This window comes from Myotis myotis, unplaced genomic scaffold (genome assembly GCF_014108235.1).
Source record: "Myotis myotis isolate mMyoMyo1 unplaced genomic scaffold, mMyoMyo1.p scaffold_m19_p_2, whole genome shotgun sequence".
In the NCBI taxonomy this organism is placed as follows: Eukaryota; Metazoa; Chordata; class Mammalia; order Chiroptera; family Vespertilionidae; genus Myotis; species Myotis myotis.
The window spans coordinates 36,865,070-36,891,516 of NW_023416324.1; the positions used below are offsets into that span (position 1 = coordinate 36,865,070).

At 54.4% G+C, this 26,447-nt stretch overlaps 1 protein-coding gene and 1 pseudogene across 3 annotated transcripts in view; one reads left to right on the plus strand and one right to left on the minus strand.

Moving 5' to 3' along the window:
- The first annotated feature begins 2,047 nt into the window (after window positions 1-2,047).
- The window catches only part of ACOT11 (acyl-CoA thioesterase 11), a 43,222-nt gene continuing 18,822 nt past the window's right edge, over window positions 2,048-26,447 (plus strand). For 2 of the 3 annotated variants that reach the window (XM_036350279.1, XM_036350281.1), the window contains exon 1: window positions 9,898-10,005. In XM_036350279.1, the coding sequence (XP_036206172.1) occupies window positions 9,913-10,005 (93 nt within the window). In that variant the 5' untranslated portion in view covers window positions 9,898-9,912. Of the gene's footprint in view, window positions 2,233-9,897; window positions 10,006-26,447 lie in introns of those variants that run through there. The other variant, XM_036350280.1, reaches the window with a different exon arrangement.
- Window positions 7,847-8,397, minus strand: LOC118676411 (annotated as a pseudogene).

Here is a 26,447-nt window from a genome sequence, read left to right on the forward strand (position 1 = left end):
GCGAGAGCCTGAGCTTGTCCTGCTGCCTGCCCGAACCCTGTGAGGTTGAAGGACATGAACTGTCCCCTCTCCGTGCTGGTTTCCTCTCCAGTCTAGAGAGGCTCACGACACCTGTCCTGTTCACCTCACATGGCTTTTATCACGTGAGCATGTCTGTCATTCTCAGAGGCTTCTTAATGCCTAAATCCTGTTGCCTGGCATTCGAGGCCCCTCCCTTGGCAGATTCCCCACTTTTTTCTGCAAAACGAGCACCCTCACTGCCTATGACAGCACCCTCTTCTGTTTCTGGTAAGCCTTCCCTCACCCCTCTTCTCAGCCTAGCCAGTCTTTCAATGGAGAATATTCAATGGAGAATATTTTTTCATTGATTTTTATTTATTTATTAAATTTTTTTTGAAATATATTTTTATTGATTTCAGAGAGGAAGGAAGAGGGAGAGAAAGATAAAAACATCCATGATGAGAGAGAATAATTGATTGGCTGCTTCCTGCACTCCCCCCACTGGGGATCAAACCTGCAACCCAGGCATGTGCCCTGATCAAACATCGACGTGAGAGAGACACATTGATTGGTTGCCTCCTGAACGTGCCCGGCCCAGGACTGGGGATCGAACCTGCCACTGAGGTACATGCCCTTGACTGGGAATCAAACCTGGGACCCTCTGGTCTGAGGGCCAATGCTTTAATCACTGAGAAAAGCTGGCCAGGGCCCCATCCAGTCTTTAGACCAGCTCTAGCCATGCCTCCTCCAGGAAGCCTCTTGGCTTGCCCCACCCCAAGTGCCATCCTCGGACCATCTTGCAGTCTTTAAGGTGTGACTTTACTTTCTCATCTGTAGACACTAAGCTGCTGACAGACCATAAACAATTTGAGAGCAAGGCCTGAGCTCATAGGGGTGGACATTGGGGGGTGGACACTGGGGTCCTTGACTCCTAGCGCAGGGAGGCTCCGAGGGAGGAGGGAGCATGCCCACGGTCACGTCGCATGTAGGTGAAAGAACCACGCCCAGAACCCAGGTGCCTCAGGCCCAGGGGAGGCAGGCTTTGATATGTGGTGAATGAAATGGAGGGGCACAGGGAAGGGCAGAGGCCTCAGAATCAGGTGACCTCTGTGCCAGCACAGCTCTGCACTCTGTAGCTGTGCCACCTGAGACACATCGCCCACCTTCCCCAAGGGACCTGTGGTGGGGTTAGAGCGAGGACCACGGTGAGGCCTGGTACACAGAGGTGCTCAGTTATCATAAGGAGTTCATTGTCCATCCAGCTCCCCTGCCTGGATCGCCACCCCTCTTTATCCCTGAACCGCTGAGCACTGTATTTCATTGCCCCGTCATAAGCAGTCCACCATGAGCTTCAAGGCCTCCTCCTCAAGCCTCTTGCAGGAGTGGGAGGGAGAAGGGGAAGTGCTGGTAGTCTCTCAGTCAGTAGTGGCTACAGAGGGGCTAGGATGGGTGCCCAGGGGCCGAGTTCTGTGGAGCCAATGGGGTGGGATGTGGCAGGTGCCACTTTTAGAAAAGTCATGCCACCTATTTTAAGGCAGTGAGGGGTGTGCCCCGTCCCTGGCCAGCAGTGGCTGGAAGCCAGCCGCCTGGAGCAGTGGGGCGGGGGAGCAGCACTCCCAAGGGTGAAGAGTCCTAGCAGGTGGCTCTGGTATCTCTCTGGGACTTGCTGGCAGCTCCCTGGCCTCCTGCCACCTCCCCACCTGATCCCTTGCACAGGGAGGGAAGCCTGCAGCCCGGGTGGTTCACAGTCTGCCAGCCTGGGCCCGGGGATCTGGAGCTTCCAGGCCCCTGGGAGCGACCCCAGAGCCAGGAGACCCCGTGGGGAGGATTCAGGGGCTGGAAAGGGGGTGACTAAGTTTGGCTGGAAGCAAAGCGAGTGTGCGGCTAGGAGCCCAGTGGGCGGGCACCGGGCCCCCTGAGGTGGCTGTGCCCCAGCTGGCAGCCTCTTTCCTTCCTGTCCTCCGGGCAGGCACAGGAGCTGCTGTGCGGGGGCTCTAGGAGAAGGGGGGCAGAGGGCAGCCTCGGCGAGGCTGGGGCCTGGGCTCAGCGGGGGCGGGCGCTTGGGAGGAGGAGCGGGAGGAGACTGACTGCCCACAGGCTTCATATGGAGCCGGAGAGACTGTTGCTCAGGTGACTCGCGGCTCTTGGAGGGTGCTGCCACCCGTGTGCCACCAGCTAGCTAGCGGGGTCTCAGCCACCATGATGCAGAATGTTGGATCTCAACTGCGAAAGGTATGGAGTGGGGGCCGGGTGGGTTGGCAGCAAAGGGGAGGGGATGATCTGGGGATCCCGAAAGAGAAGTGAAGTTTCCATTTTAAGTCAGAAGTTCTACGTCTCCTCTCTCATTTTCCATGGGCCATTTTCTAACTCTCTTTTGGAAGGAGAAATCGCAGGACCCTGGGCTGCTTTATTATAAGCAACACTTCCCACACAAGCCCCAGGGCGGTCAGCTCCCCAGGGCAGGCTGTGCTGACAGCAATCATGTTTCGCATGTTCTTTGTGTCTGCGATTCTATGGTGTGTGTGTGTGTGTGTGTGTGTGTGTGTGTGTGTGTGTGTGTTTCTCCCGGCAGAGGTCTGTGTGGGTTTCTGCAGGACACACGAGCTCTGTGGCTGTGTGGTCTCAGAGTTCAGGGCTCAAAGGCGATGTTACAGGGTTTGGGTGTGTGGGCCAGTGCGACAGGGTGAAGCCAGAGTTTTGGGGAGCTAAAAGCTCTTGGGAGAGCAAGTGCAGGGCCAAGTGAGGGCTGGTGACACGCGTCCTGCAAGGTGACCTCGCTAACGTTTCCCGGGAACCTCTTAACAGGGACTTTGGAGCTGAGATTAGATGCGGAGGCACGAGACAGACCCAGTGCTCAGCGGGCGTTTGATCTGGGGAACAGAGGAGGGGTTCAGGACACACTGGCAAAGGTTGTGCTGGGCGTGGAGTGGGTGGCCCCCGAGGATGTTTTCAGGAAAAGCCTTTTTAAAAGGGGCGGGTGCAAGTAAAGAAATCTCTCATCCACCCCCTCCCTCCATCTGCATGATCACCACTGAGCTCGGACTCCGTGCAGCCTCCTCCCTGGTTCCCCTGTCTCACATCCAGCCCCCTCCAACCCACCTGCCCCTGGAGGGATGCTTCTACAAAGTAAATATGATTATTCCTCACCTTCTCAGATGGCTGCCTTCAGCATAATGTTCACATTCCTCACTTGATACCAAAGGATTGGGCAATGTGCCCTGCCCACCTCTCCCTCCTCCTTTCACCCTGCCCTCCCCTCTGCATCTAGTATGGTGGCCACCCTGCACTGCTTGCCCTGCCTCCGTATACCAACTTAGTTCTCTCCTCGCTCTGTCGTACATACTGTACTTTCTGCTAGAGTGACCCCAGCCTCCCCTCACCCCCTGCTAACTTGTTTCCCGGGAAAGGTGCTTTTGAGCCCTCAGATCTCAGCTCAGATGCTGCCTCCTCCGAAAAGCCTTCCCAGATTTCTCTCAGCACAGCGAGCCTCTGTGTTAGTCCCTTCTCACCCTGGACTGTGTGGTGGACTTGCATGTAAATCTCTTCCATCAGCCAGTGAGTTCCCCAAGGCTGCTCTCAGTGAGCCTAGCACAGTGTTGGGCAGGGCCAAAGCCCCAGGGCAGAGAGCACAGGGCAGAGAGCATCTTCCAGGTGGGTGGGGCTGTCTGTGTTTATGTTCCATCATCTTTAACTCTTCTCTCATTGATTTGACTCTTTCCCCATTACCCTTATCAGTAACCGGGGAGAAGGCAGCTGGGGAGGGACGTTTCACTGCGACTATTTTGCGAAGATAACAATATCCTATTCTAGCACAATTCCTTACCTAGCGCTGACCTTGCTAGGCACCCGGCCATGCATACATTAACCCATTCAGCTCTCTGGGAGGCTGGTAAAGCTGTCATCCCCATATCCCAGGTGAGGAAACGGGCGCAGGGAAGTTGAGTGACTTGCCCAGGATCACACTGGTAGGAAGGGGCAGAGCTGAGTTTGAGCTCTTAAGAACCTGAGGCTCAGCCCGATGAAAGCCCAGCGTGGAATTCCAACCCACACATCCTGACTCGGCGCCCCAGGACATTCCTCTTCTTCACAGTCCGCACCCACACTGAGTTGGGGAGTGGAGCTGGCTGTGGGGCGTGGAAGTTGGACCTGCAAGGTGACACGGGTGACCTCGTGCCGGCCGAGAACACTCTGGCCTGGATTGCCACCTTTGAACCATTGCCTACATGGCAGATCTCCTTGGACTCCCTTATTCCCTCCTGAATTCTCTAAGTTCCCTAGGAATACAGGAGAGTTGGGGACTGTTTTCTGGGCTGTTATCAAAGCCATCCTATATAATAAAAGGCTAATATGCAAATAGACCAAATGGCAGAACAACCAAACAACCAAACAACTGAACAACTGGTCACTATGACATGTGCTGACCACCGGGGGGCGTGCGCGGAACATGGTGGGTGTCGGCTGCAGCAGGATGGTGGAGCCGGTGAGTGGGGGTGCCAGACCAAGGCGGGGCGCTGGTTGTTGCCATTGGAGCGAGCCTCTAGTGGTTACTGAAAATTCTTTGCTCCTGAGCGTCACAGTCCCACCTGGCACTCGCACCTGCTGCTGGTGCTGGCACTGCTTGCACCTGTTGCTGGCACTGGAGCCACCTCTTACACCTGCTGTCAGTGCCTGGCACCGGTCCTGATTGCCCCTCAGGGCTTCTCCGCCTCCCCCTGCTCCTGAGAGGTGATCAGGGCAGCAGCCGCTGCTCCCACTCGCTGACAGTGCTGTCCCCGCTTGCACCCACTACTGGTTCCAGCCCCAGTCACTCTGCACCATCAGCAGATGCGAGTGGGGTGGCGGTGGAAGCGGGGCTACAGGCAGACAGGGGACGGGGCCACAGTGGGAGGGGCCAAGACCTGCCCCCTGTGCTCACTGCAGCCTCACAGCCCACAGTTCGTTTCAAGGTGCACGAATTCGTGCACTGGGCCCCTAGTTTTTAATGAAAAGCAAGCAAACCAACCCCTCCTCCCTGCCCAGCTCTCTTCACTGGGGACTAAAGAAAGCCATGTTAAATTGCGAATAAAAGGGAGGCTTCACATCACAGGGGTGGCGACCCTTGTCAGTATCTTGCGGCTCTGCAGATAGTGGGCATTGTGGAGTTGGAATGTTCTGGCTCTTACCCACCACTGGGTACTCAGCAAGCACTCTGCACGGTGAAGGAGGGAAGAAGGGGAGAGGGCGTTAGGGAGGGAGTGACTGAATGAGGGAGGTGGTGAGTCTGCTGCCGAGCTGGGGCAGGGGTCTTGAGGAGCACTGAGTGTCTGTCCAGTGGAAAGGTCCCTCTGTCCTCCTGTCTCCCATCCAGGGGTCAAGGGTCAGTCTACACTGGACACTGGGCTGGTAGGGACCTGCTGGCAGCTCAGTGGGAGGCTGGGTATCCCTGCTCAGCATGAGTTCTAGACTGACTCAGGCAGGGCCCAGGAACTTTATTTACTGTTGAAACAGCTCCGCTGTTTGTCCAGTTCCTCTGAGAAGCCCTGTGCTGGTGTGCTGCTGACATGAACCCACAGACCTACATGCTGTTCCCCATACCCCGTGGCGACCCACTGCTTCACCTTGAACCCGAGGAAGCTGGAGGTGCACTTCCCCACCCCCAAACTCCAGCCGCATTAGGGGATCTAGTTCAGATATGGGGAGGTTTAGGGTACAACATTTGATCACCCTGGATTAGTTTATCTTCACCCCGTTGCTCTCATATAACCTTGGACCAGGTGTTCCCCATCTCTGGGTGTCCCTGAGGTCCCCACCAGCCTTGACATCCTAGGGGTCTGGATGTTTGTGAAGGGTTTGTGCATCCCCTTGAGGTTGGTCCTGACAATGAATGGCAGGGGTCATCTGATTGAGAAGCCCCCCCCCCCCGCCCTGTGTGGGGTTGGAAGGGAGAACCATAGACATAAAATGACATGCCCATTTTATGTAGGAGTGCAAAAACTACTGAAAGAATGAGTGACAGTGGGAGCTCAGAAGCAGGCTGAAGTGGTCCCAGAAGGCTTCCTGGAGGAAGAGTCAAGGCTCAGACACAGCTTCAGCCTATGTAGGAGCCACATTTGAACCTCAGTCTCAGCCATGGGCAGATACCCTTAGCGCTCTTAGTCTGTCCTGGAGGACTCTTTATCTTATAAAACCCGGCTTGGCCATCATTTCCCATGCCAATTCCCATCCTGCCTGCCCCCAGAATTAATGGCATTTCCTTAGGATGTTTTCCTGACTTCAGTTGTTCCCTCCACAGGATTAGCATGTGTCAGGTGCTGAGTGCACTGGGATGAACCCAGGCTGTCGTGTGGAGCTACAGCTAATGAGGGAGACCAAGTGAAACGGTAGTCAAAGAAATACAGAAGGAAAACCTGTGAATAATAACAGTAGGATGAGCGTCACATAAGTGCTAGCTATGTGCCAAGCATGCCTGAACTCAGTAATTCCTTATAACAGCTCGGCAGTAGGTAATAGCTTTGTGCCAGTATTAAAGATGAAACTGAGACAGAGAGGTTAAGTAACTTGCTCAAGGTCACACAGCCAGTAAGTGGCACTGCTGAGATTAAACTCGGGCTGTCTGGAGAACAGAGAACAGGAGAGAATAATGAGAGAGGGCAGGAGTTCTCTGAGCAGGTGATAACTGGGTGAAACCTTGCAGTTGAGAAGGAGGCAGCTGTGGGAGGAACTGGGGGAAGAGCATTCCAGGCAGAGGGAACAGCATTCATCTGCAGGCTCCAAGCGGGGAGGGGAGGATGGAGCTTGGTGCATCTGAGCAGCTGAATGAGGCCAGTGAGGCTTGGAGTGGAGTGAGTGAGGGCAGCACAGCTGGAGGGGCTGAGACGTGGCTGCCACGTAGCAGGCTGGGGGGGCTAGGCCCTGTTTTGAGGTCTGGAATACCCTGGGTTGTATAGTCCTGCCCACCAGACCGTGCGCTCCTTGAGGACTCCCTGGCCCCCCAGGCTTGGTGCCACGCTACGCAGTCCTTGCACACCGAGCTCAGGGACCAAGGCAGCCCATCCTCACGGTTCTTCCCTGAATGGCCAGCACCCTGAAGGTCCCAGCCGCTGTCCCATCCACCCCTGCTGCTCACAATATGGGCAAGAAGTGAGATGATGTGCCTGGGCTTGCATGGCTGGCGAGGGACTCAGAACCTCTACCAATGAGGCTGGGACCCTTTTCCAGCCCCTGTCTTGACCAGAGAGGCATTTGGGACCTCTGCACCCAAAATGTGGTTTCACTGTCTGGCATCCTCAGACCCACCCACCATCCTAGCCTCCTCTGCCACCTTCACACACTGACAGTGCAGATCCAGGCTGCCCACCTTCTCCCACCTGGCGCACACCAGGCTCCGGGGAGGTGCTCCCTACCCTTCACCTGTGCCTGGTCTGGCGGGGCCCAGCTGGCATCCCTGGTGCCCCTGGGTGGCGGGGCTCACCACCAGTCTGCTCACAGTGCAAGTGCCCGGAGACCTGCCTTGGAGACACTAACGCACTTCCCTCTGGGCCTCCGTTTCCTCATCTGTGAGCCGGTCTTCCTGCAGATCTTGCTAGGTCATTGGTGACATGACAGACTTTGGCGGATTGTAGAACTTGGCACATAATGGGCCCGGTGAACACTGTATTGGCTCTTTTCATCTCATTGGGACCAGTTTCCTCAGTGGGTGGGTAACAGGGTCGGCTGGTCAGCTGAGAAGGTAAGAGCTACCTCTGTGGAGTACCTGCTGAGTGTCAGGCATGTTTAAAGCTTCCCACTGCTCTGCCGCCTGCTGGTATTTCTTTTTTCTTATTAATACAGTATTTATTTGTCTTCCTTCTGTCAAACCCTGAGCCAGCCACTTTCCCCAGGCTGCCTGGGGAGGTGTAGGAAAAGGAACATACAGGGCAGACAAGACACGGGAAAAAGAACTATGGGAGGTGGAGACAGCTCCTTCACATGGCGAAGAGGATGAGAAAGGCCACCATCAGGCAAAAGTGCCCCATGGCCTCTGAGAGGGCGAAGCCCAGAATGGCATAGGAGAAGAGCTGTTGCCTCAGAGAAGGGTTCCTGGCATAACCAATGATGAGGCTCCCAAACACAGGCCCAATTCCAGCCCCAGAGCCTGCCACCCCTACTGTGGCAGCCCCAGCCCCAATGAACTTGGCTGCTGTGTCGATGTCCCTTGAAATGGCACTGGTTTGGAAGCTGCGGCTAGAAATAAGCGAGGTCAGGGGACGTGGGGCTGCCAAGCCGCTGAGGCTCTCATCTGCCAGTGTCTCTGGTCGTCTCTGCAGACAGTGACCAGCTCAGCCGAGAGGTGCCCCGGACCAAGGACGGGGTGGAGACAAACTTGGTGGGGGCATACATTTTCAGGGGATGAGGGGAGCTGCTCCCAGTGCAGAGAAGGCAGAGACCCGCCTGCTGGTATTCATCTGGCTGTACAGACAAGAACACCAAGGCCTTGGCATGGGGCCGCTTTGAGCCAGTTAGAGAATCCCAGGTCTGACCCCGAGCTGCCGCTGAGCGGGGTGCTGGGGCTGTGGCTCTTGCCCTGGGCCGACCTGGCTGGGCGGAGGCACGGCAGTGCTGCCCTGTGGCCACTGTGCCCTGTGGCTCCAGGGGCAGATGGTGCTGGCGGGCGGCTCCCCTGAAGCTCCCTGGCTGTGGGCCTGTGTGCTCCTTGCGGGTCGGAGGTGGCACCAGGGCAGCGATGGAAAGAACCAGAGTCTGGTGCTTTGGGGACGCAGGGATGAGTCAGAGTGGACCTGTCCTCAGGGGCCCCCATGGATCTTTCCACGGGGAGACAGAGAGGAACAGACTGATGACGACAGCACAGTGTGGCCAGGCTGGGACAGGGGAGGCCCAGAGGTGGCCCCTCCCAGCCTCGGGGACAGCTGGGCTCCCTGGAGGAGAGACAGCTGCGTGGGGAGAGAATGCGGCAGTGACCCCTCAGCCGTGTGATACGTACATCCCGCCTGGGCTTCTGGAATAGTAATAATTTGCCCTCAGCAAGCAGACCTTAACTAGTTCATGTCAGATTTAAGCACCTTTTGATTGTGGTAATCATTTCACAATGTATCTGTATATCAGTGGTTCCCAACCTTCCTAATGCCGCGACCCTTTAATACAGTTCCTCATGTTGTGGTGACCCCCAACCATAACATTATTTTCGTTGCTACTTCATAACTGTAATTTTGCTACTGTTAGGAATCGTCATGTCAATATCTGATATGCAGGATGTATTTTCATTGTTACAGATTGAACATAATTAAAGCATAGTGATGAATCACAAAAACAATATGTAATTATATATGTGTTTTCCGATGGTCTTAGGCGACCCCTGTGAAAGGGTTGTTTGACCCCCAAGGGGGTCGCGACCCACAGGTTGAGAAGCGCTGATGTATATTAAAACATCACACTGTGCAACCTAAATAATACGTATAATTTTTATTTGTCAACTACATCGCAGTAAAGCTGGGAAATTGTAATGAGACATTGGGACTCCGCAGGTGTACACGCTTTACCTGGTCTGCTTGCTCCTGCCCTGGGGCCGTTACTCAGGATGGGATGCTGGGGTGAGGCATCCACAGACGGGGCCACAGGGGTCCGCCCCTTGCCCGCTGGGGTGAGGGTGCCCTCAGGGCCGGGGGAGTCTTCTCCAAGCAGGGAACCTGTTGCTCACCGTGGGTGGCACTGCCGAGCTCCAGATCTTCCCACTCCTTGGCCTTGCCCTATTTGTGACCTCTAGAACAGGCTGTGATCCGCCCCTGGGGGTGTGGCCCTGCTCCCAGGCCTGAAACTAATTAGAGGTCGGAAGGGAGTGGCTCTGGAGCCTTCCTAGAGTAGCCTCAGGTGCCAGCACACTCCAGGCTGAGCTCCACCAGGTGGGTCTCAATTTCCTTGATTCCTTGGGGAGGGAGCATGTGGAGAGACCTGCTTCTCTCCTTCTCTACGCCTGTGAGCGGTGGGGGGCACAGATGGGTGGTCTGGAGTCGGAAGACTCCTGCTGAATTGGTGAGTCTTGATTAGTGAGTAGCAGCACGCCTTTCCCAGCCCGTTTCCTCACCTGTAACTTGGGGACTCGGGGCTAATAATGGTCCTTGTCATTTGAGCCTGTTTAGTGCCAAGCAGGTCTATTCCATGCTGGCAGTTACACAGAGATGAGTTTTATGAGATTAAATGGTGTGCCTACAGGCCTTGAGAGCAGTGGGGTGCGTGGGGAAGGGTGGGGAGAAGAAGGGGCTGAGGGTTAAATGACTTTAGGTCAAGGGGAGGGATTTCCGCCCCCCCCCAAGAAAATGGGGAGGGGACAAGCACAGAATTGCTTCCCCGCTCCCTCCACCGCACCCTGAGGGCCTCCTGAGACTGAGTGTACCGGCCCCACAGGCCACACCTGGCTTCTGAAGATAGAGAGCTTCCGGCAGCCAGGCTCAGGTGTGTCTCGCTGCACAAACCTGATCTCAGCTAGGCAGGTAGGAGGCTGGGAGGCACTTCTGAGCCTGCTCCGCCTGTGGCTAGCCCACGGTGGGATGACGATGTGGGGGTGCTGCCCAGGGGGGATGGACAGGTCAGAGACCACCCCTTCCAGGTTTTCTCCATACCACCTGGGAGTCAGGGACGCTGGGAGGCAACCCATGGAGGGTCTCCAGAGTGCCAGGCTCTGTCTCAGAAGTCTCCGGGCTGGTGACTGGGTTTCCCTCCAACTGGCATCCCCCTCCGGAGTCAGAGAACACAAGTTCAATCTCGCCCTGTCTTTTCCTGGCCTTGTGTCCTTGGGTGGATCTTTCCATGATCCCTGAGTTGTGTTTTTTTTTTCAACTATAAAGTGAGGACTCCTGCTTCAGAGTGGAGCTGAGAATTAAAGGACCCCCAAGGACTAGGCCTGGCACACAGTAGGCACAATGAATGGCTGCCATCGATATCTGAAAAGGGATCTTTGAGCTTCTGCGAGGGCAGTTCTTGGGCAGCCCCTGTAATGTAGGCAGCTCTCCGGCTCAGGGGGACCCCTCTCCTACTTGCTCTGTTCCATTAGCAGGCAAATGAGCTCTAATAGCTCCCAGGTAACAACATCCCTCCCCTGCCCCCATGTCCCCTTCCAACTATTATTTTGTTTCTTTACTCCCCTTCCCCACAAAAATCTCTGAAAGTTTTCTGTGGTCCCTGCTTCTACTTCTTTACCTCTCCGCCTTTCTCTAACTCACTCTGATTGGACTCCTCTCTCTCTCCACCCTCCCTCCTTCTGCTCCCTCATAGCTTTTCTCCCCATCTGCCTTGACTGCCTCTGGACCAGCAGCCCCCTCCTTTGGAGCACCCCCCCCTGCCCCCCGCCCCCGCTAGGGCTCCTCCCACCTCACCCAGTGCCCCTTCTCAGTCTCCTTCGCAGGGTCCCCCTTCCACCCTATCTCTAAATAGCTCTGTCTTGGCTCTCTCTTCAGACGATGTCTGTCCTGGTTGCTATGTTGTGTGACAAACTACCCCCAAAACTTAGTGGGTTAAAACAAGAACCATTTTATTATATTTTGAGATTTTGTTTGTTAGGATTTGGGCGGGGCTTAGCTGGGTGACTGTTCTGCTCTACCTGGCGTTGATGGAGATGACGCCATCCAAGATTACTTTCGGGTGTTCAGCTGGTGGGTGGCCTGGACTAGGGAGTCCAAGATGGCATCGCAGGTATCTGGCTGCTTGGCATGGCCGGAAGGCTGGGCCTCGCTGGGACTGTCATTCCCAGCACCAATGTGGGGCCTTTTTCGTATGACGGTCTCAGGGTGGTCAGACTTCCCACCTGGCAGCCGCTGCACCAGAGCAAGAGCTCCAAGAGGCCTGAGTGGAAGCTGCCAGGCTTCTCATGATCCAGCCTCAGAAGTCACCAGGTGAAATGTCACAACCTGTGACATAGATTCAAGGGGGGGAGGGTTAGACTTGACCTGTCCCAGGGAATAGCAGCCATATTTGACCGGCCCAATCTTAAATGCCCAAATACTCTCATGTCTCCAGCTGCAGCTCTTCCCCAGTGGCCTCCAATCTTGAACGTTGTTGCCTTCCTGACATCTCTCTTGAAGTGTTCAATAGGATATCAAAAATTCTTGATTCCATCCCCTACTTATTTCTCCCCAGTCACCCCCAGCTCAGTAACCAGCACTGTCACTCACCAGCCGTGTGTCCAGAACCTGGGTCCTGCCTGCACCCTCCCTTTCTCTCATGCTCAGATGTGGAATCCGTCAGCACTGCTGGCTCCACCTCCCAGTACTCCCTGGGGCCATCATCTGTCTGCATCTCCAGTGTTACTAGTTCAGCCTGGGCTCCATCACCTCTCCCTGGACGGCACTGGCCCATGAGGAGGCTCCCTGCTTTCTCTCTCACCCCCTAGTCCACCCCCACACAACAGCAGGGTGATCTTAATGCAGGTCAGGCCACCTCCCTCCCCACTTACAGCTTCCAGTTCTTCCCGTCACACTTGGAGTAAAATCCAAATCCCACTGGAAGCTACGAGGCTTTGGGTGACAATGGCCCTACTTGTCTGTTCCCCTGACTGCATTTCCCATTTGCCCCCTCCCTGACACCACTCCAGAGCCCTGGCCACCCTGCTATTCCTCTGGCAGCCAAGCCTGCCCTTGTCCCTCCTTGGATCTTTGTACCCTCTGTCCCCCTGACCCAACCTTGTGTCCCCAGAGCCTTGCAAAATCACTCCTTTTTGTCATTCATTCAGATCTGGATTACCCAACCCAAATTAGCTCCTCCCATCCACCACCTTCTCTCTTTGTCACATCCGCCATTTTTATTATTTTTTTTGGTAGCATTTTTCACTCTCTAAAATTATTTTATTCCTTTATTTGTTTACTAGAGGCCTAGTGCACAGATTTGTACATGGGTGGGGTCTGGCCTGATTGAGGCCAATCAATGAGTCTCTCTCATCCTTGATGTTTCTATCTCTCTCTCCCTCTCCCTTTCTCTCTGAAATCAATAAAAATATCCTATATAATAAAAGCCTAATATGCTAAGTGTCCAGTCATCCCGTCAGCTGTTCAACCAATCAAAGCTTAATATGCTAATGATATGCTAAGGCCACTCAATTGCTCACTATGATGTGCACTGACCACCAGGGGGCAGACAGTTGACTGGTTGACCAGTTGCTATGATGTGCACTGACCACCAGGGGGCAGACTCTCAGACCGGTAGGTTAGCTTGCTGCTGGTGTCCAGCTGATCAGGACTGAGCAAGATGGGCCAGACACACCCTGGAGCCCTCCCGCAGTCCCTCCCTGGCTGGCCAACCTCCCATATCCCTCCCCTCCCTGGCCCGATTGTGCACTGGTGGGGTCCCTCGGCCTGGCCTGCGCCCTCTCACAATCCAGGACCCCTCAGGGGATGTTGGAGAGCTGGTTTTGGCCCAACGGCAGGAGGACCGGTCGCTATGACACACACTGACCATCAGGGGGCAGACGCTCAACACAGGAGCTGCCTCCTCATGGTCAGTGCACTCCCACAGGGGGAGCGCCGCTCAGCCAGAAGCCAGGCTCACGGCTGGCGAGCGCAGTGGCGGTGGCGGGAGCCTCTCCCACCTCTGCAGCAGTGGGATATACCCCGAGGGCTCCCGGACTGTGAGAGGTTGCAAGTCGGGCTGAGGGGACCCCCCCCCCTCCCAGTGCATGAATTTTGTGCACAGGGCCTCTAGTATATGTATAAAAGAAGGATCTATGTTGATGCCCAGCCAGAATTGGCCTCTCTCTAACCTTGTCCATCCCTGTCTGGTCTTGGTTTTATACCTTACTAAGACCCTTCCTGTCCTCTGACCCAGCCAGACCTTAGATTTACAGTGAGAGGCCTGTCCCCCAGGTCAAATGTAGCCCAGCCCCCTCACTGTCCCTCCTGGGGCATGGTTGTCCTTTTCCACTCCCTGTTCCCTCACAAGGCTGGGCCACACCCCAGTGGGGGGCTGTCTTCTCCCGGCTACTAACCCTTTCCTGCCCTAAACATGCCCCCACCGCTCATGACAGCAGACGCTGCAGCAGCCATAGGCTGCTCCTTTACTGACAGCAGGAGTTGTCACTGTTGAGCTGCGGACAGATGAAATCATGTGGCTGTTTTTGCATAAACAACCATTAAGTTAGAGCCACCCAGCATGCATATAACTTAAAGCAAAGGGATGGCAATAGAAAAAAAATGTAAATGCGCAGGCTGATACCGTAAATCTTGTTTGTTTTCATCTGCTCGGTGTGATGTTCGTGTTAGGTTTCAGGTGGCCATCAATGTGTCTTTATTCAAGCCATTTGATCCAGGGTTGAACGGAGCAGACAAATGTGCTAGTCCCCAGGAGACACCTCCCAGGGTCTATGGAACACATGTATGGAGCCCTTCACCATGCTCTGGGTCTATGCAAACGCAAACGATGTCTACTCCCGCCCCCGTGACCTCTACCCTTGTGCCTGGAGGCCTGTTCCCAATGAACCTGAGCTGGTTTCTAGTGATTGTCTCCTTCCTTCCCAAGAAGCCACAGTGAGGCGTCGTAGGGCTCCCTGAGTGGGTTCGGTTGTGTGGACGTCTGTGTGGGAAGCCTCCGTGGAAAGCCACAGACTCCGTCCTGTTCGATGTCTGGATCGGTGGCTGCAGCGAAGCCCTGGTGCTAACAGACTGCAGGTCACCTGGCAGGGTTGTCACAGAGTGGGGCTGACAGGCCTGCGCACCCCTCCACTGCCGGAAGCTCCCTCACCTCTCCCATCAACCCGGAAGTGGGCTTCGTCCTCAAGCGGGGCGAGGGCTCAGCCACACCGGGCTGTGCAGGCTCTTCCTGGCTCCGACGATTTCCTGCGTTGCTCAATAATGCCTTGCTTTTAAAAAAATGTTTTTATAGATTTTTAGAGAGAGAGGAAGTTAGAGGGATAGAGAGATGGAAACATCGAAGAGAGAGAAATGTCATCCATCATCTGCCTTCCACATGCCCCCTACTGGGGCTCAAGTCCGCAGCCCGGGCATGTGCCCTGACTGGGAATCGAACGGTGACCTCCTGGTTCATGGGTAAATGCTCAACCACTGAGCCACACCGACCGGGCAATGCCTTGCTTTTTATTTTATTGATTATTTATTTTAAAAAATATATTATTATTGATTTCAGAGAGGAACGGAGAGGGAGAGAGAGATAGAAACATTAATGATGAGAGAGAATCATTGGTCAGCTGCCTCCTGCATGCCCCCTACTGGGGACAGAGCCTGCAACCCAGGCATGTGCCCTTGACTGGAATTGAACCTGGGACCCTTCAGTTCGAAGGCTGACGCTCTATCCACTGAGTCAAACCAGCTAGGACAGTGGTTCTCAACCTTGGCTGCACATTAGAATCACCTGGGAATCTTTTTAAAATCCTGATTTCTGGGCCTCATCCTCTGGAAATTCTGTTTCTTTGTTATGGGGTGGGGCCACAACATTAGTAACAAAGAAACAATTTCTGGAGGATGAGGCCCAGAAATCAGGATTTGAAAAAGATTCCCAGGTGATTCTAATGCAGCGGTTCTCAACCTGTGGGTCGCGACCCCTTTTGGGGGTCTAACGACCCTTTCACAGGGGTCACCTAAGACCATCGGAAAACACATATATAATTACATATTGTTTTTGTGGTTAATCACTATGCTTTAATTATGTTCAATTTGTAAGAATGAAATTGGGGGTCACCACAACATGAGGAACTGTATTAAAGGGTTGCGGCATTAGGAAAGTTGAGAACCACTGTTCTAATGTGCAGCCAAGGTTGAGAACCACTGAGCTGGGGCTATGCCTTGCTTTTTAACATGAAGTGCTAACACTTTCCAAGCACTTTTGATGGGTCAGACCTTATTCTAAGCAACTTGCACATAAAATCTCATTGAATCCTCTCTATGAACATGACTGCCACTTTATACGTCTGAAAAGCGAGGGTCAGCGTGTCTTACATAAATGCTTAAGGTCATTCAGGGAGACAGGGGCGGGGCCAGGATGCCCATGCAGCCTGGGTCAGGGGGGCCTGCTGCCAGCCCCCCGGGCCTTCCTGTTTTTTTCTTTCTTCTCTCTGTGCCCTGCTTATCATTTCTTCAACAAACCTTGACTGTGGCTGAGAGTCCTCAGACAGTACAGGGCACCCATGGGGTGTGATGGGGAGTGAGAGGGGGTTGGGACCAGCACACGTGTCTTGCAGCCAGAGCTGGAGGTCAGGGAAAGACTTGGAGCACGGTAAGTGCCGGTAGAGAGCTTGTGGTGCACCCGCCTCAGAGTGCAGCAGCCCCTGCCACAAATGGTGGGCAGCTGTGGGCCTCACCCTGAGACCTGGTGACTCAGGGCCCCAGAAGCAGCCCTTCCAGGGTTGGTGTCTCCTTGCAAGGCTCATTCTGAGGCCTGGTCTGCTCCTTACTGGTGTAAAGGAATGCGTTCCGCATACGAAGTCACAGCCCCTGCACTTACCACTTGGCCCTGCTTAGAAAGGTTTCTTGAACACTTTGTATTTATTTGATTTTTTAAATCCTCACCCGAGGATATTTTCCCGTTGATTTTTAGAGAGAGAGGAAGAGAGAGGGAAAGACAGAGAGAAATATCGATGTGAGAGAAACATATCGATTGGTTGCCTCCTGTATGTGCCCTGACCAGGGCCCAGGGCCAGGGAGGAGCCTGCAACCAAGGTACTTGCCCTTGACCGGAATTGAACCGTGGACCCTTGGGGTCTGCAGGCTGACATTCTATCCACTGAGCCAAACCAGCGAGGGCCTTGAACACTTTGGGGGGAAAGTCAGTGTGTTGTGTGAGGGGAAGCTGGGAAAGAAGATGGGGACTGAAGACTGGGTAAGCAGGAGAGCTGGGACATCTGGGGCCTCAGGGAGTATAGGGGAGGTCAGTCTGAAGGTGCTGCCTGAGGGGCTGGGGAAGCGGCCTCACCTGCTGGGCCGGGGGTGGGGGTGGGCGTGGGGGTGGGGGGCCCCCATCCCTCAGAAGGAGGGGCCTGCAGTGGCTGGAGGAGCAGCTGGGCCTGGAAGGGGCCACCCAACATGTTGCTAGCTTCCTGGGGCAGGAAGTCCCAGCTGCAGCCAGAATCCTATAGGGCTGAGAGGAGCAGCTCAGGCCTGAGGAATGTGTGCAGCCTGGGAGGGGAGAGGGGGCCCCTTTCCTGCTTCCCTTACTTCCCTCTGGAGAGAGAGAAAGCTCGAGATTGATTTTCTTCCACTTGCTCTCTTCTCTCCCAGCTCCTATTCTTGGACCTCATGGATTTTCTGTTCTCTGTTTCCCGTCTTTCTCTGTCTCTGTCACCTCTCTCTTCTCCTCCCCTCTTTCCCTCTTCTTGGTCTCTCTCCCTCTCCCTTGCCCTCCTGGAGGGAATTTATGGTACCTGTAGCTGGTGTGCTCATCTTCAAGGTTAAACAGGGTTGTTGTCAGGATGGCCGGGCCTGACCCATCACCTGGCCACCTGTTGCCATGGTGACCCAGAGGCGGTGTCCAGCAGCAGCCTTGGCTGTCTACTGGGAGGACCTCGCAGGCGCTGGCACTTGAGCATCCAGCAGGACAAGTGCCTTGACTCTGGACTGTGCTGGGAGAAGGTACTGATAGCAGAGCACGTGGGGGTGGGCAGGGAGGGGAGAATTCCTGTATGGGTCCCGGCCTGGCCTGTGGGGTGAGGAAGGGCTGTGCCTGGCCCAAATGCCTGGGATGATGAAGTAACTACCTTGCCCATCAAATGAGAAAGCAGTTATTTATGGCAAAGTGGCCAAGCAGCCTCAGCCTTTGAGTTAAATAGACTTGGTTCAAGTCCCATCTGTCCTTTACTGACTTTGTGATTTTGTGTGTGTGTGTGTGTGTGTGTAAGTTACTTTCCCTTTCTGAGCCTCTGTTTTCCCATCTATAAAATGGGAATACTAACAGCATTCAACTAGTAGGACCGTGTGAAGATTGAATGAGATAATGCATAGAAAATGCTTAGCACAGTGCCTGGCACATATTAACTATTTAAGCAAGGGAGAACAATTGTTCTCAATCTCACCTACACACCCACCCTTTCAATTTTATAAATGAGGAAGCTGGGGCCGGAGACATGAAAGAACTTGCTCATGCCCCATTGATCATTAGTTATGGGGCATACTACTGGGACAGCACCCAAGCAATACAGAGAAGTGGCAGTGAGGATGTTGGCTGAGGTTAATTGAACCCCCTGCCCCACAGGCCAGTTCCTCCCCCTGCAGTCTCCGCACACACTCCCACAGGCTCCTGCCTCCCCTCAGTGTAACAGCACCTCCTAGGCAACCCCAGCTCTCCCACTCAGGCTTGTCCCTCTGGCAGGGTCTGCTCAGATGCTCCGGAATAAAAGGAGGGCAGAACCATTGCAGTCAGCCTAGCACTTTCCATATGCCCCCTCTCTTTGCACTCTGGACAGAGTACCTACGATCTCATTGTACAGACGAGGAAACTGGCCTGTGGGGGGTGCTCACCTGGGGAACATATGAATCACTGGGTGGAAGGGGGTGGAGGGGCGAAGCAAGTCACCTGTGCCCCCGTGTTTCTGAGGGTAGGTCTGGGTTCCCATGCAGCCTACCTGGCTCTGGAACCCCCGGTCCCATGGTGCATCCTCCCCCACATTTTCATTTTTCCAAAGCTGAGAAGCGAGGGCTACTGGAGTCTCGCGTGGTTTAGGAAAGACAAGGCCCTGTCCAGCCCAACTGCTCTATCCTCTCCAGCCCCTCAAACGGTGCTCCCTAACACGGGCACTCCCTTCATTAGCCGTGCCTCTCCCAGGTCCTCACAGGGCTCTTGGAGGAGATGGGGTGGGTAAGCCCTCCTCAGCTTCTCAGTAACCTTGGACAGAGCTCCCAGTGCCTCAGTTTCCCGAGGCATACGAGCAGGCCGTTGTAATCGACCTCCGACACCCTCCTCACTCTCATGGTGGAGGAAGGGGCTGCAGGGTAGGTGGAGGCAGCAGGCCTGCACTTAAGCTTGAGCCTGGTTCTGTGTTTCAGAACTGGGGGACCTTGGACAGGGCTTGGGACTTCTCTGGCCTTGGGTCCCCTGTGTACCTCGCCAGTGACAACCCCTCCAGTATGTGTCCCTGGGTCAGATGGGACAGGAATGGAAAAGCATTCAGGAAATGCCCTCTCAGCCCCCCACTGCTCCCTGCAGGCTCTTTGTGGGGCAGGGGGAGTTCTCCTGAGGACAGGTGAGGGTAGGTGTCAGATTTCAGACAAGGTTATTTTTACCCCGGGGGTGGAGGCAGGCAGGTGATGCTCAGGCTCTGTTCTAGAATGGGGTGAAGGGGCAGGGAGAAGAGATGGACCTGCAGTGGGGAACCTCGCCTGACCTCATGGCCTGTGTTCTCCCTGCCTTCGTGGGGAGACACTCGTGGGAATCGGGGACCCACTGAGCAAACTCATTCATTTGTTCCTCAACGGGCCAGGCTCTGTGGGCCCTGTGGGCACCAGGAGTAGAAGGAGAAGGCTCCTGCCTGGCCGATCTTCTGGTCCAGTGCCAACCAAATGCGGCCATTAAACAAACGCTGTCATTCATTACAGGGAGAGCGTTTAAGAGGCGAGGTACAGGTGCCAGGAGCCTGAGGATGGGGGAGAGAATGGAGCTGAGGGGTGAGTAGGCACTGCAGAAATGGAGAGGAGAGGGAAGAGTGCTCTAGCAGAGGGCATGGCACGGCACAGGCTCTGTGGTGGGCAGTGGCATGATGAGTGTGGAAATGACAGAGCCGGGAGGCTGGGGGCACATGGTGTGAGCAGGAGATGTGGCGGGCTGTCTGTGAGGGGCCTTGGGGGCCTTGCTGAGGGCTTCGTCCTGGAAGCCAAGTCTTGGAGACTGTAGGTAAATGCCCCATTTGGCAGATGAGGAAACTGAGGCCCAGAGAGCTAATAATAAAAGCTGCCCACCATTTTTACTATGTGCCAGGTACCATGCTAAACAGTCTGCTTCCAACATCATTTTTTGCTAATGGAATTGGCATTTTACATTTCATTTAGGAGGCTTACCTGATACTTATCTAAAATGTTTTTCTGAACAATTAAACATCTTTTTCAAGGTGAAATAGAACATACAATTACCCATTTTATTTATTTATTTTATCCTCATCCGAGGAGATACATATGTGTGTACACACACACACATACACACACACATATCTCATATATATATATATATATATATATATATATATATATAGAGAGAGAGAGAGAGAGAGAGAGAGAGAGAGAGAGAGAACAAATTGGTTGCCTCCTGTATGTGTCCCAACCAGGGATTGAACCCACAACCTAGGCATGTGCCTTGACTGGGAATCAAACCCGAAACCTTTTGGCATATGGGACAATGTTCTAACCAACTGAGCCACCCTGCCAGGGCACAATGACCCATTTTAAAGTGTATAATTCAGTGACATTTAGTACATTCATCATCTTGTACAACCATCACCTCTATCCAGTCCCAAAACATTTCTGTCACTCCAAAGTAAACCTCCTTCCCTATAAAGCAGTTTCCCTCAAGGACTGGAGGTCAGAAGGGGAGCCCACCGCCTGATCGTCTGTATCAGACTCTGGGCTCTGGACAGGGACTCAGGGCCATGGCCTCTGTTTTCTCTTTGGCCGTTGACTGGGGTAGTTTGCTCCCCTCTGAGGCTCAGATGGGAAGAATTCCTTCTGCCTTCCCCATCTCTAGGGCCTATGGAAGTGCTACAGAGATGTAAATGTGGACTATGGCTGGTGGGTCTGGGAGTGTCTTAAATTCTATCATTTCCCAAGTGCTCAGAAGCAATGTACCTGCTTCTCTATCAGCCTCAGTTTGCTCATCAGTGCAATGGGTAGAGTAACAATGCCTCACAGGGTAGATAATGAGAATTACTGAGATAATACATCTGAAAGCTCTTATCATAGAACTTGATACATACTAGGTATTCAATAAATCAGTGATGGCGAACCTTTTGAGCTCGGCGTGCCAGCATTTTGAAAAACCCTAACTTAACTCTGGTGCCGTGTCACATATAGAAGTTTTTTGATATTTGCAACCATAGTAAAACAAAGACTTATATTTTTGATATTTATTTTATATATTTAAATGCCATTTAACAAAGAAAAATCAACCAAAAAAATGAGTTTGCGTGTCACCTCTGACACGTGTGTCATAGGTTCGCCATCACTGCAATAAATATTAACCAAATGCATAGCATATAGGAGGTCGTAATGAAAATTACTGCTTTTCTCTACCTTTTTCACCCCCAAATTTTGAAAAGTGTCAAATGCCAATTCACCCTGTAGCTAGAAGTAAAACGAGGATGTTTGTGTAGGGCACTGGGGACCATTGTTTATCTTCTAGAATGAAGATCTGATCTGATATTATATGAGAATTAGAAGCCTGGAGCAGCCCATTGTGTCCCCCCAAGCCCTCAGGCTGGCTTCATGGACGGCTGCTCCCTCTTTTCACCCGAGTTTGGAATCCACTGCTACCCGTTTTTGCTTTGTCTGCTGGGACTCTCAAGGCCAAATGCAATTCTCTATGGCAGTATATTTGTGCAGCTGGATTCCTAACATAATTGCGTCTCCCTTATTTGGTTTCTTAGCTCTGTTTGCATCTCGGCTCCCAGTGCACTGTGTCCTGTGTGTGCAGGCTGCCTCAGAGCCTTTTTGGGAGAGAGGTAGGGACCCCGAAGGGGAATTTAGGATGTTGACAAATGTGCCTGCCTTGCTGGGGGGAATCCACCGGAGGCCATCCTGGTCTCTGAGAGGCGGAGCCACCCCTTGGGGATGGGGCAGCTCCCTCGGACAGCTCAGAGTGGTCTCACTCAGACAGCCAGGCCTTTCATGGGGCTGGCCCCGGCTCTGAGGGCGTGGGTCAAAGTCTGCTTCTCGCTGCCCCCTCAAACCTGCATTTTAGTCCCATGCCTCTAGCGGGAGGGAGGAAGAGTGGGAGGAATAGGGGCTCTCAGTCTCACACCCTGGGCTTGAGTCCAGTCTCCAACATCAATAGCTGTTTGAATTCTCACAGAACCTCATAGACGGGCTAATAATCTTGCCCATTAACAGTCTTGCCCCATGAAGTTCTGGTCAGCTCAGAGGTGAGAAAAGGCTGCGCAAAGTCCAGTGTGGATTATATGTGGGCCTTTCCCAGCTATGTTTCTGTAGGAAGTCCGACCTCAGCTTTAAATACTGACAGTACATGTTCAACAAATGTTAGCCATATGGCCGACATGTCCGAGGAACTTTAAACCCCTGATCTCATTTAGTTTCATCCTTAGGATGACCCCTGGAGGTAGGCACTATTACCCCATTTTTTACAGATGAAACTAAGGCCCACAGAGCAGCTTGCCCTGAGGTCATACAAGTTCCTTGTGGAACCAGATTTGAACCCTGGCCAGGTCAGCTTCAAGGCCTCCCCTGCCCTGCCCTGCTGTTCCTGGTGGTTCCTACAGCACCAAGCTCTCTCCTCTCTCCTCTGCTGTCCCTGCAGCACTGAGCTCTCTGCTGGCTGTCGCCTTTTCTGGGCAGTCGCTGTAGGGACTCCCTGGCTCCTTTCCCTCTGTCTCTACCCACACAAGTACCTAGTACTTGACCCCAGGCTTTCCTTTGCCACGCAGTTCGCATCACCCGAGGCACCACTGTTCCTGCTTGCCCTTTGTGCTGTCTGCACGTCCTCTCTGCACCTGCGACCTTCCTGTCCTCAAGTCTCAGCCCCTGTCACCAGCCTCTTCCGTAGGTGTTTATTCAGCACCTGCTCTGTGAGGCTGAATTGTCCCTGTCTGGCGGGAATGACTGTCTGGCGGGAGAAGCGTCTAGGAATACAGTGACTGCACAGCTTCACTGTGATGGAGGCCGGTGAGGCTGTGGGGGCTGGGGGGACCTAATGCCCTGGGGAAGAGGCAGGGATGGGGGAACTTGAAGAAGGAGGAGGAAGGACTCACCTGGGAGATAGGGCAGATAGAGGGAACCTGGGCAGGAGCAGCCCCGCGTGGCAGAGGATGGAGGAGGATGAGGGTGGTGCTCTGAGGAACCTCCTGGGGTTGTTCTGGGAGGGCAGGTGCTGGAGGCCAGAAGGAGGTGGAGTCGGGAGGCCTGTGAACAGGCTCTGGAAACATCCAGCAAGCCCCAGTGTGGGCCCCCAAGCCCGAGGGCGGTGGGGCAGGCTGAGAGCGTCCGGGGTTGGATCCCCGTTACTTGGCTCAGTGGGGGAGGGAGGAAATCCAGGTCAGGTGTGTGAGCGTGGGGCTGCGGTCGAACTGCCTTGAAGGAGCCCCTCTGCGTCCCAGGAGGGCTCTTCCTGGCTCCCCAGCTGTGTGACCCCGGACCAGCCTTTCTTTCCTGTGCCTCAGTGTCCCCATCAATGAAGGGATTGGACGAGGGGGCTTCTCCTGCTCTGATCAGCAGGTCTGTGACATGGATGGCCCAGGAGGAGGGACACAGGACCCTGGTGTAGCCAGGTGAGGCCTAGTCTGGCAGTATCAAACCTGGCCGGTCCTGCTGTGTGTGGGGCCAGAGCCTGGCACGGCTGCCTTCTGAGAGGGCATGTCTCTGACCCCATGACCCCATCTGTGGAGTGGGCTCTGCCCTCCCTGTCAGCTGTCTTGGCTCAGCCACCCTGGCCGCCCCAGGACCTGCTCCATCCAGGGCCTCTGTGCTCTCTGTGACTGGCCCTGGGAGGAGTGTCCCAGCTCTAGAGCCCCATTGGCCAAGCCTCTTGCGCCCCGGCTGGCTGCCTGCCCACCCTGGGACAAGAAGGAGGCCTGGCCTGGCCTGACGTGGGCAGGCTGTCTTAGAGCCAAGGAAGGAGTTGGAGTCTGAGAGGCCATGTCCTGGGCCACTGCTGCTCTGTCCCTTTTGCTGGTGCCACGGACCAGGGCTCTGCATGCCTCTCTCTGAGGGGCGTGGGGAGAGCCATAGTGGGGCTTGTCCCACAGCCTGCAGGGGTGGGGAGGTGGGAGCTCAGCGCTGCTGGGAGGAGCTCAGTATTTCCTGTCTGACAGGTCACCGGGCTCCTTAGCTTCCTCACTGGAAATCTCAGCTCAGCATGCCAGGGTTAAACCCCAGAATCCTGGAACCAGGGCTGGGGATACCTTGGGGGTTGGCAATCTCCCACTGCCCCTGCCCACCTTGTGAGTGAGAGATGAGGTTCAGGAGGAGGGGGGCTTGCTCAGGATCACATAGCACCTGAGGGACAGGGCTAGGATTTAAACTCAGGTCCGGCCCTAGCTGGTTTGGCTCAGTGGATAAAGAGTTGGCCTGCAGACTGAGGAGTCCCAAGTTTGATTCCAGTCAAGGGCACATGCCTGGGTTGTGGGCTCAATCCCCAGTAGGGGGCGTGCAAGAGGCAGCCGATCAATGATTCTCCTCATTGATGTTTCTATCTCAGTCTCCCTCTCCTTTCCTCTCTGAAATCAACATATATATAGTTAAACTCCAGTCTGTCTCTGCTTGTCCCTCCACAAACCTTTGATGAGGTCCTACTGCGTGCCAGGCCCTTCTAGACACGAGCACTAGAGCAGAGCTTCTCAAAGGGATTGGCCCGACTTACCTTTGCATTCTCAGTGTTTGGCCCAGGGCCTAGTGCAGAGAAAGGAGATGCTTGGTGAATGAATGAATGAATGAATGAGGCAAAGATCCTGCCTTCAGGCATGAAGAGTCCATTGGGAAAGTAGGGACTCCTTTACATAGAACAGGAAATAGGAGGCTGGTGGGGATGGGGATTGACCAGGTGAGAAGCAGAGAGAAGATTAGAACTCAGGTGTCCTGGTCTAGATCTTTTCCCGTCCTCACTTTCCTCAGCTGTAAAAATGGGGTCTGCCTTCCTTGTGAGGATCCAGGGAGGCGGTGGGTGTGAGAATAGGCTTGTGAAGCTGGGACATTGTGTGTGCATGCCCGGAACCGCTCAGAAACCCACGCGTCTGCCCCCTTTCTTCCCGCTTACCCTGTGCATCTTGCCCCCCCACCCCCCACCTCCATTTCCCTAGCTTTCTCCAGGCTTCTTGCTGGAATGTTCTGGCCAGGACCCCTGGCTGAGGGAGGGGGTTGGGAAGAGTAGGTGAACAGTCTGCCTGCTTCCTCCCTCTCCCATCTCCCACACTCAGAAAGGCAGCCACCCGCATCCACATCCATGCAGGCCCCCAGTGCACACTAGGCTGGAAGTGCCTTGGCAGTGGTTACCATGGTGATAGCCCTGCTTAGACCACAAGGCCTGTGAGATGCCTGCAAGATTCTGCAAGCCTGGCAGCCTGGCACCTTGAAGGCTTCCGCCCGCACTGAGAGCTCCTGGATCGGCTGCCCTCCTCTCTCTCCCCTCAGTGCCCAGCACTGTATGTGGTACCCAGGGCCGCTCTGGGGACCTACAAGCTGTTTTGGTTTAGATGGGCCCTGTTCAAATCCCAGATGTTCCATTTACAAGTCAGCGACCTTGAATCAGTCACATCGGTGTGTTTTGAACGTAGTGAATTAGCTACAGAGCCTCATGGGTGGAACTATCCAAGGAGTGCCCCTCCCCCCGTACAAGGACCATCACTGCCCTGAGATGTCGCTGCCCCCATCTGAGCAGTGGCAGGGTCAGCCTCGGGGTCGTATCACTCTTTGCTGCTGAATTCAGGCCCAGAGCTCTGACTTCCTTCTCATCTGGGCCCAGGAGCCCCTGCAGGCAGTGCAGTGTGATGGGTGGGGCCTCAGACTGCAGCCAGACCTCTGGGGTCACAGCTAAGCTTTGCCACTTACTTGGGCCTCAGTTTCCCCCACTGTGAAGTGAGGATAATCTTGAACCTACCTCAGAGTTTTGTTGTGTGGGTACACTTTAATTAGCAAAGGGACGTGCTTAGAAGCGCGCTTGATTTCTAATAAGTGCTGTGTATATGTTGGCGTCAGCTGTCACCCCGCAGTTGGCATTGGCCATGAGAACTGGAACTCCTCCTGCCCCTCCTGTCAGTTTTCTCACACATGCAGGTTTGCCCGGCTCTTGTTCACAGTCCGATTAGGGAGAGAAGGGATGGCGGGTCGACTCCACCTCCTCCTCCGTCCCACCCCATCCAAGGGACTGCACTCGCCACCTCTTCTGCCCGGGGACTAAGAAAAGCTGGGCCCTGGGCAGAAACTCCACCTCTAATTCATGAGTTTGAGGCTTTTCTCAGCTGGTTCTCCAGCTGGCAGCTGCCTGGATCACACAGCTGCTCAGGCACTGCCCAGAGCCCTCCCAGCCAGGAGAGCTAAGTGCTAAAGACAAATGAGCACCCAGCAGAGGTGTCAACTGCAGAGCAAGAAGCCCGGGGAAGGGACCTTTGGGGGATGAAATAGGACCTGCTTCTTGAAGCACTTCATTGGGAACAAATCCCCAGGCTTGCCTGCGAGGGGCTCTTGGGGCCTCTGCACAGAGAGGGGACATCTTTCGGGCATGAAGGCCAATCAGAAGCAAAACTTTAAAAAGCAAACCCTCAAACTGAAGTTCGGAGAACTGAGTTCCCTGCACGATTCCTTTCTCCCCTCCCCGTTCCTCGGGTCCCAGGCCGT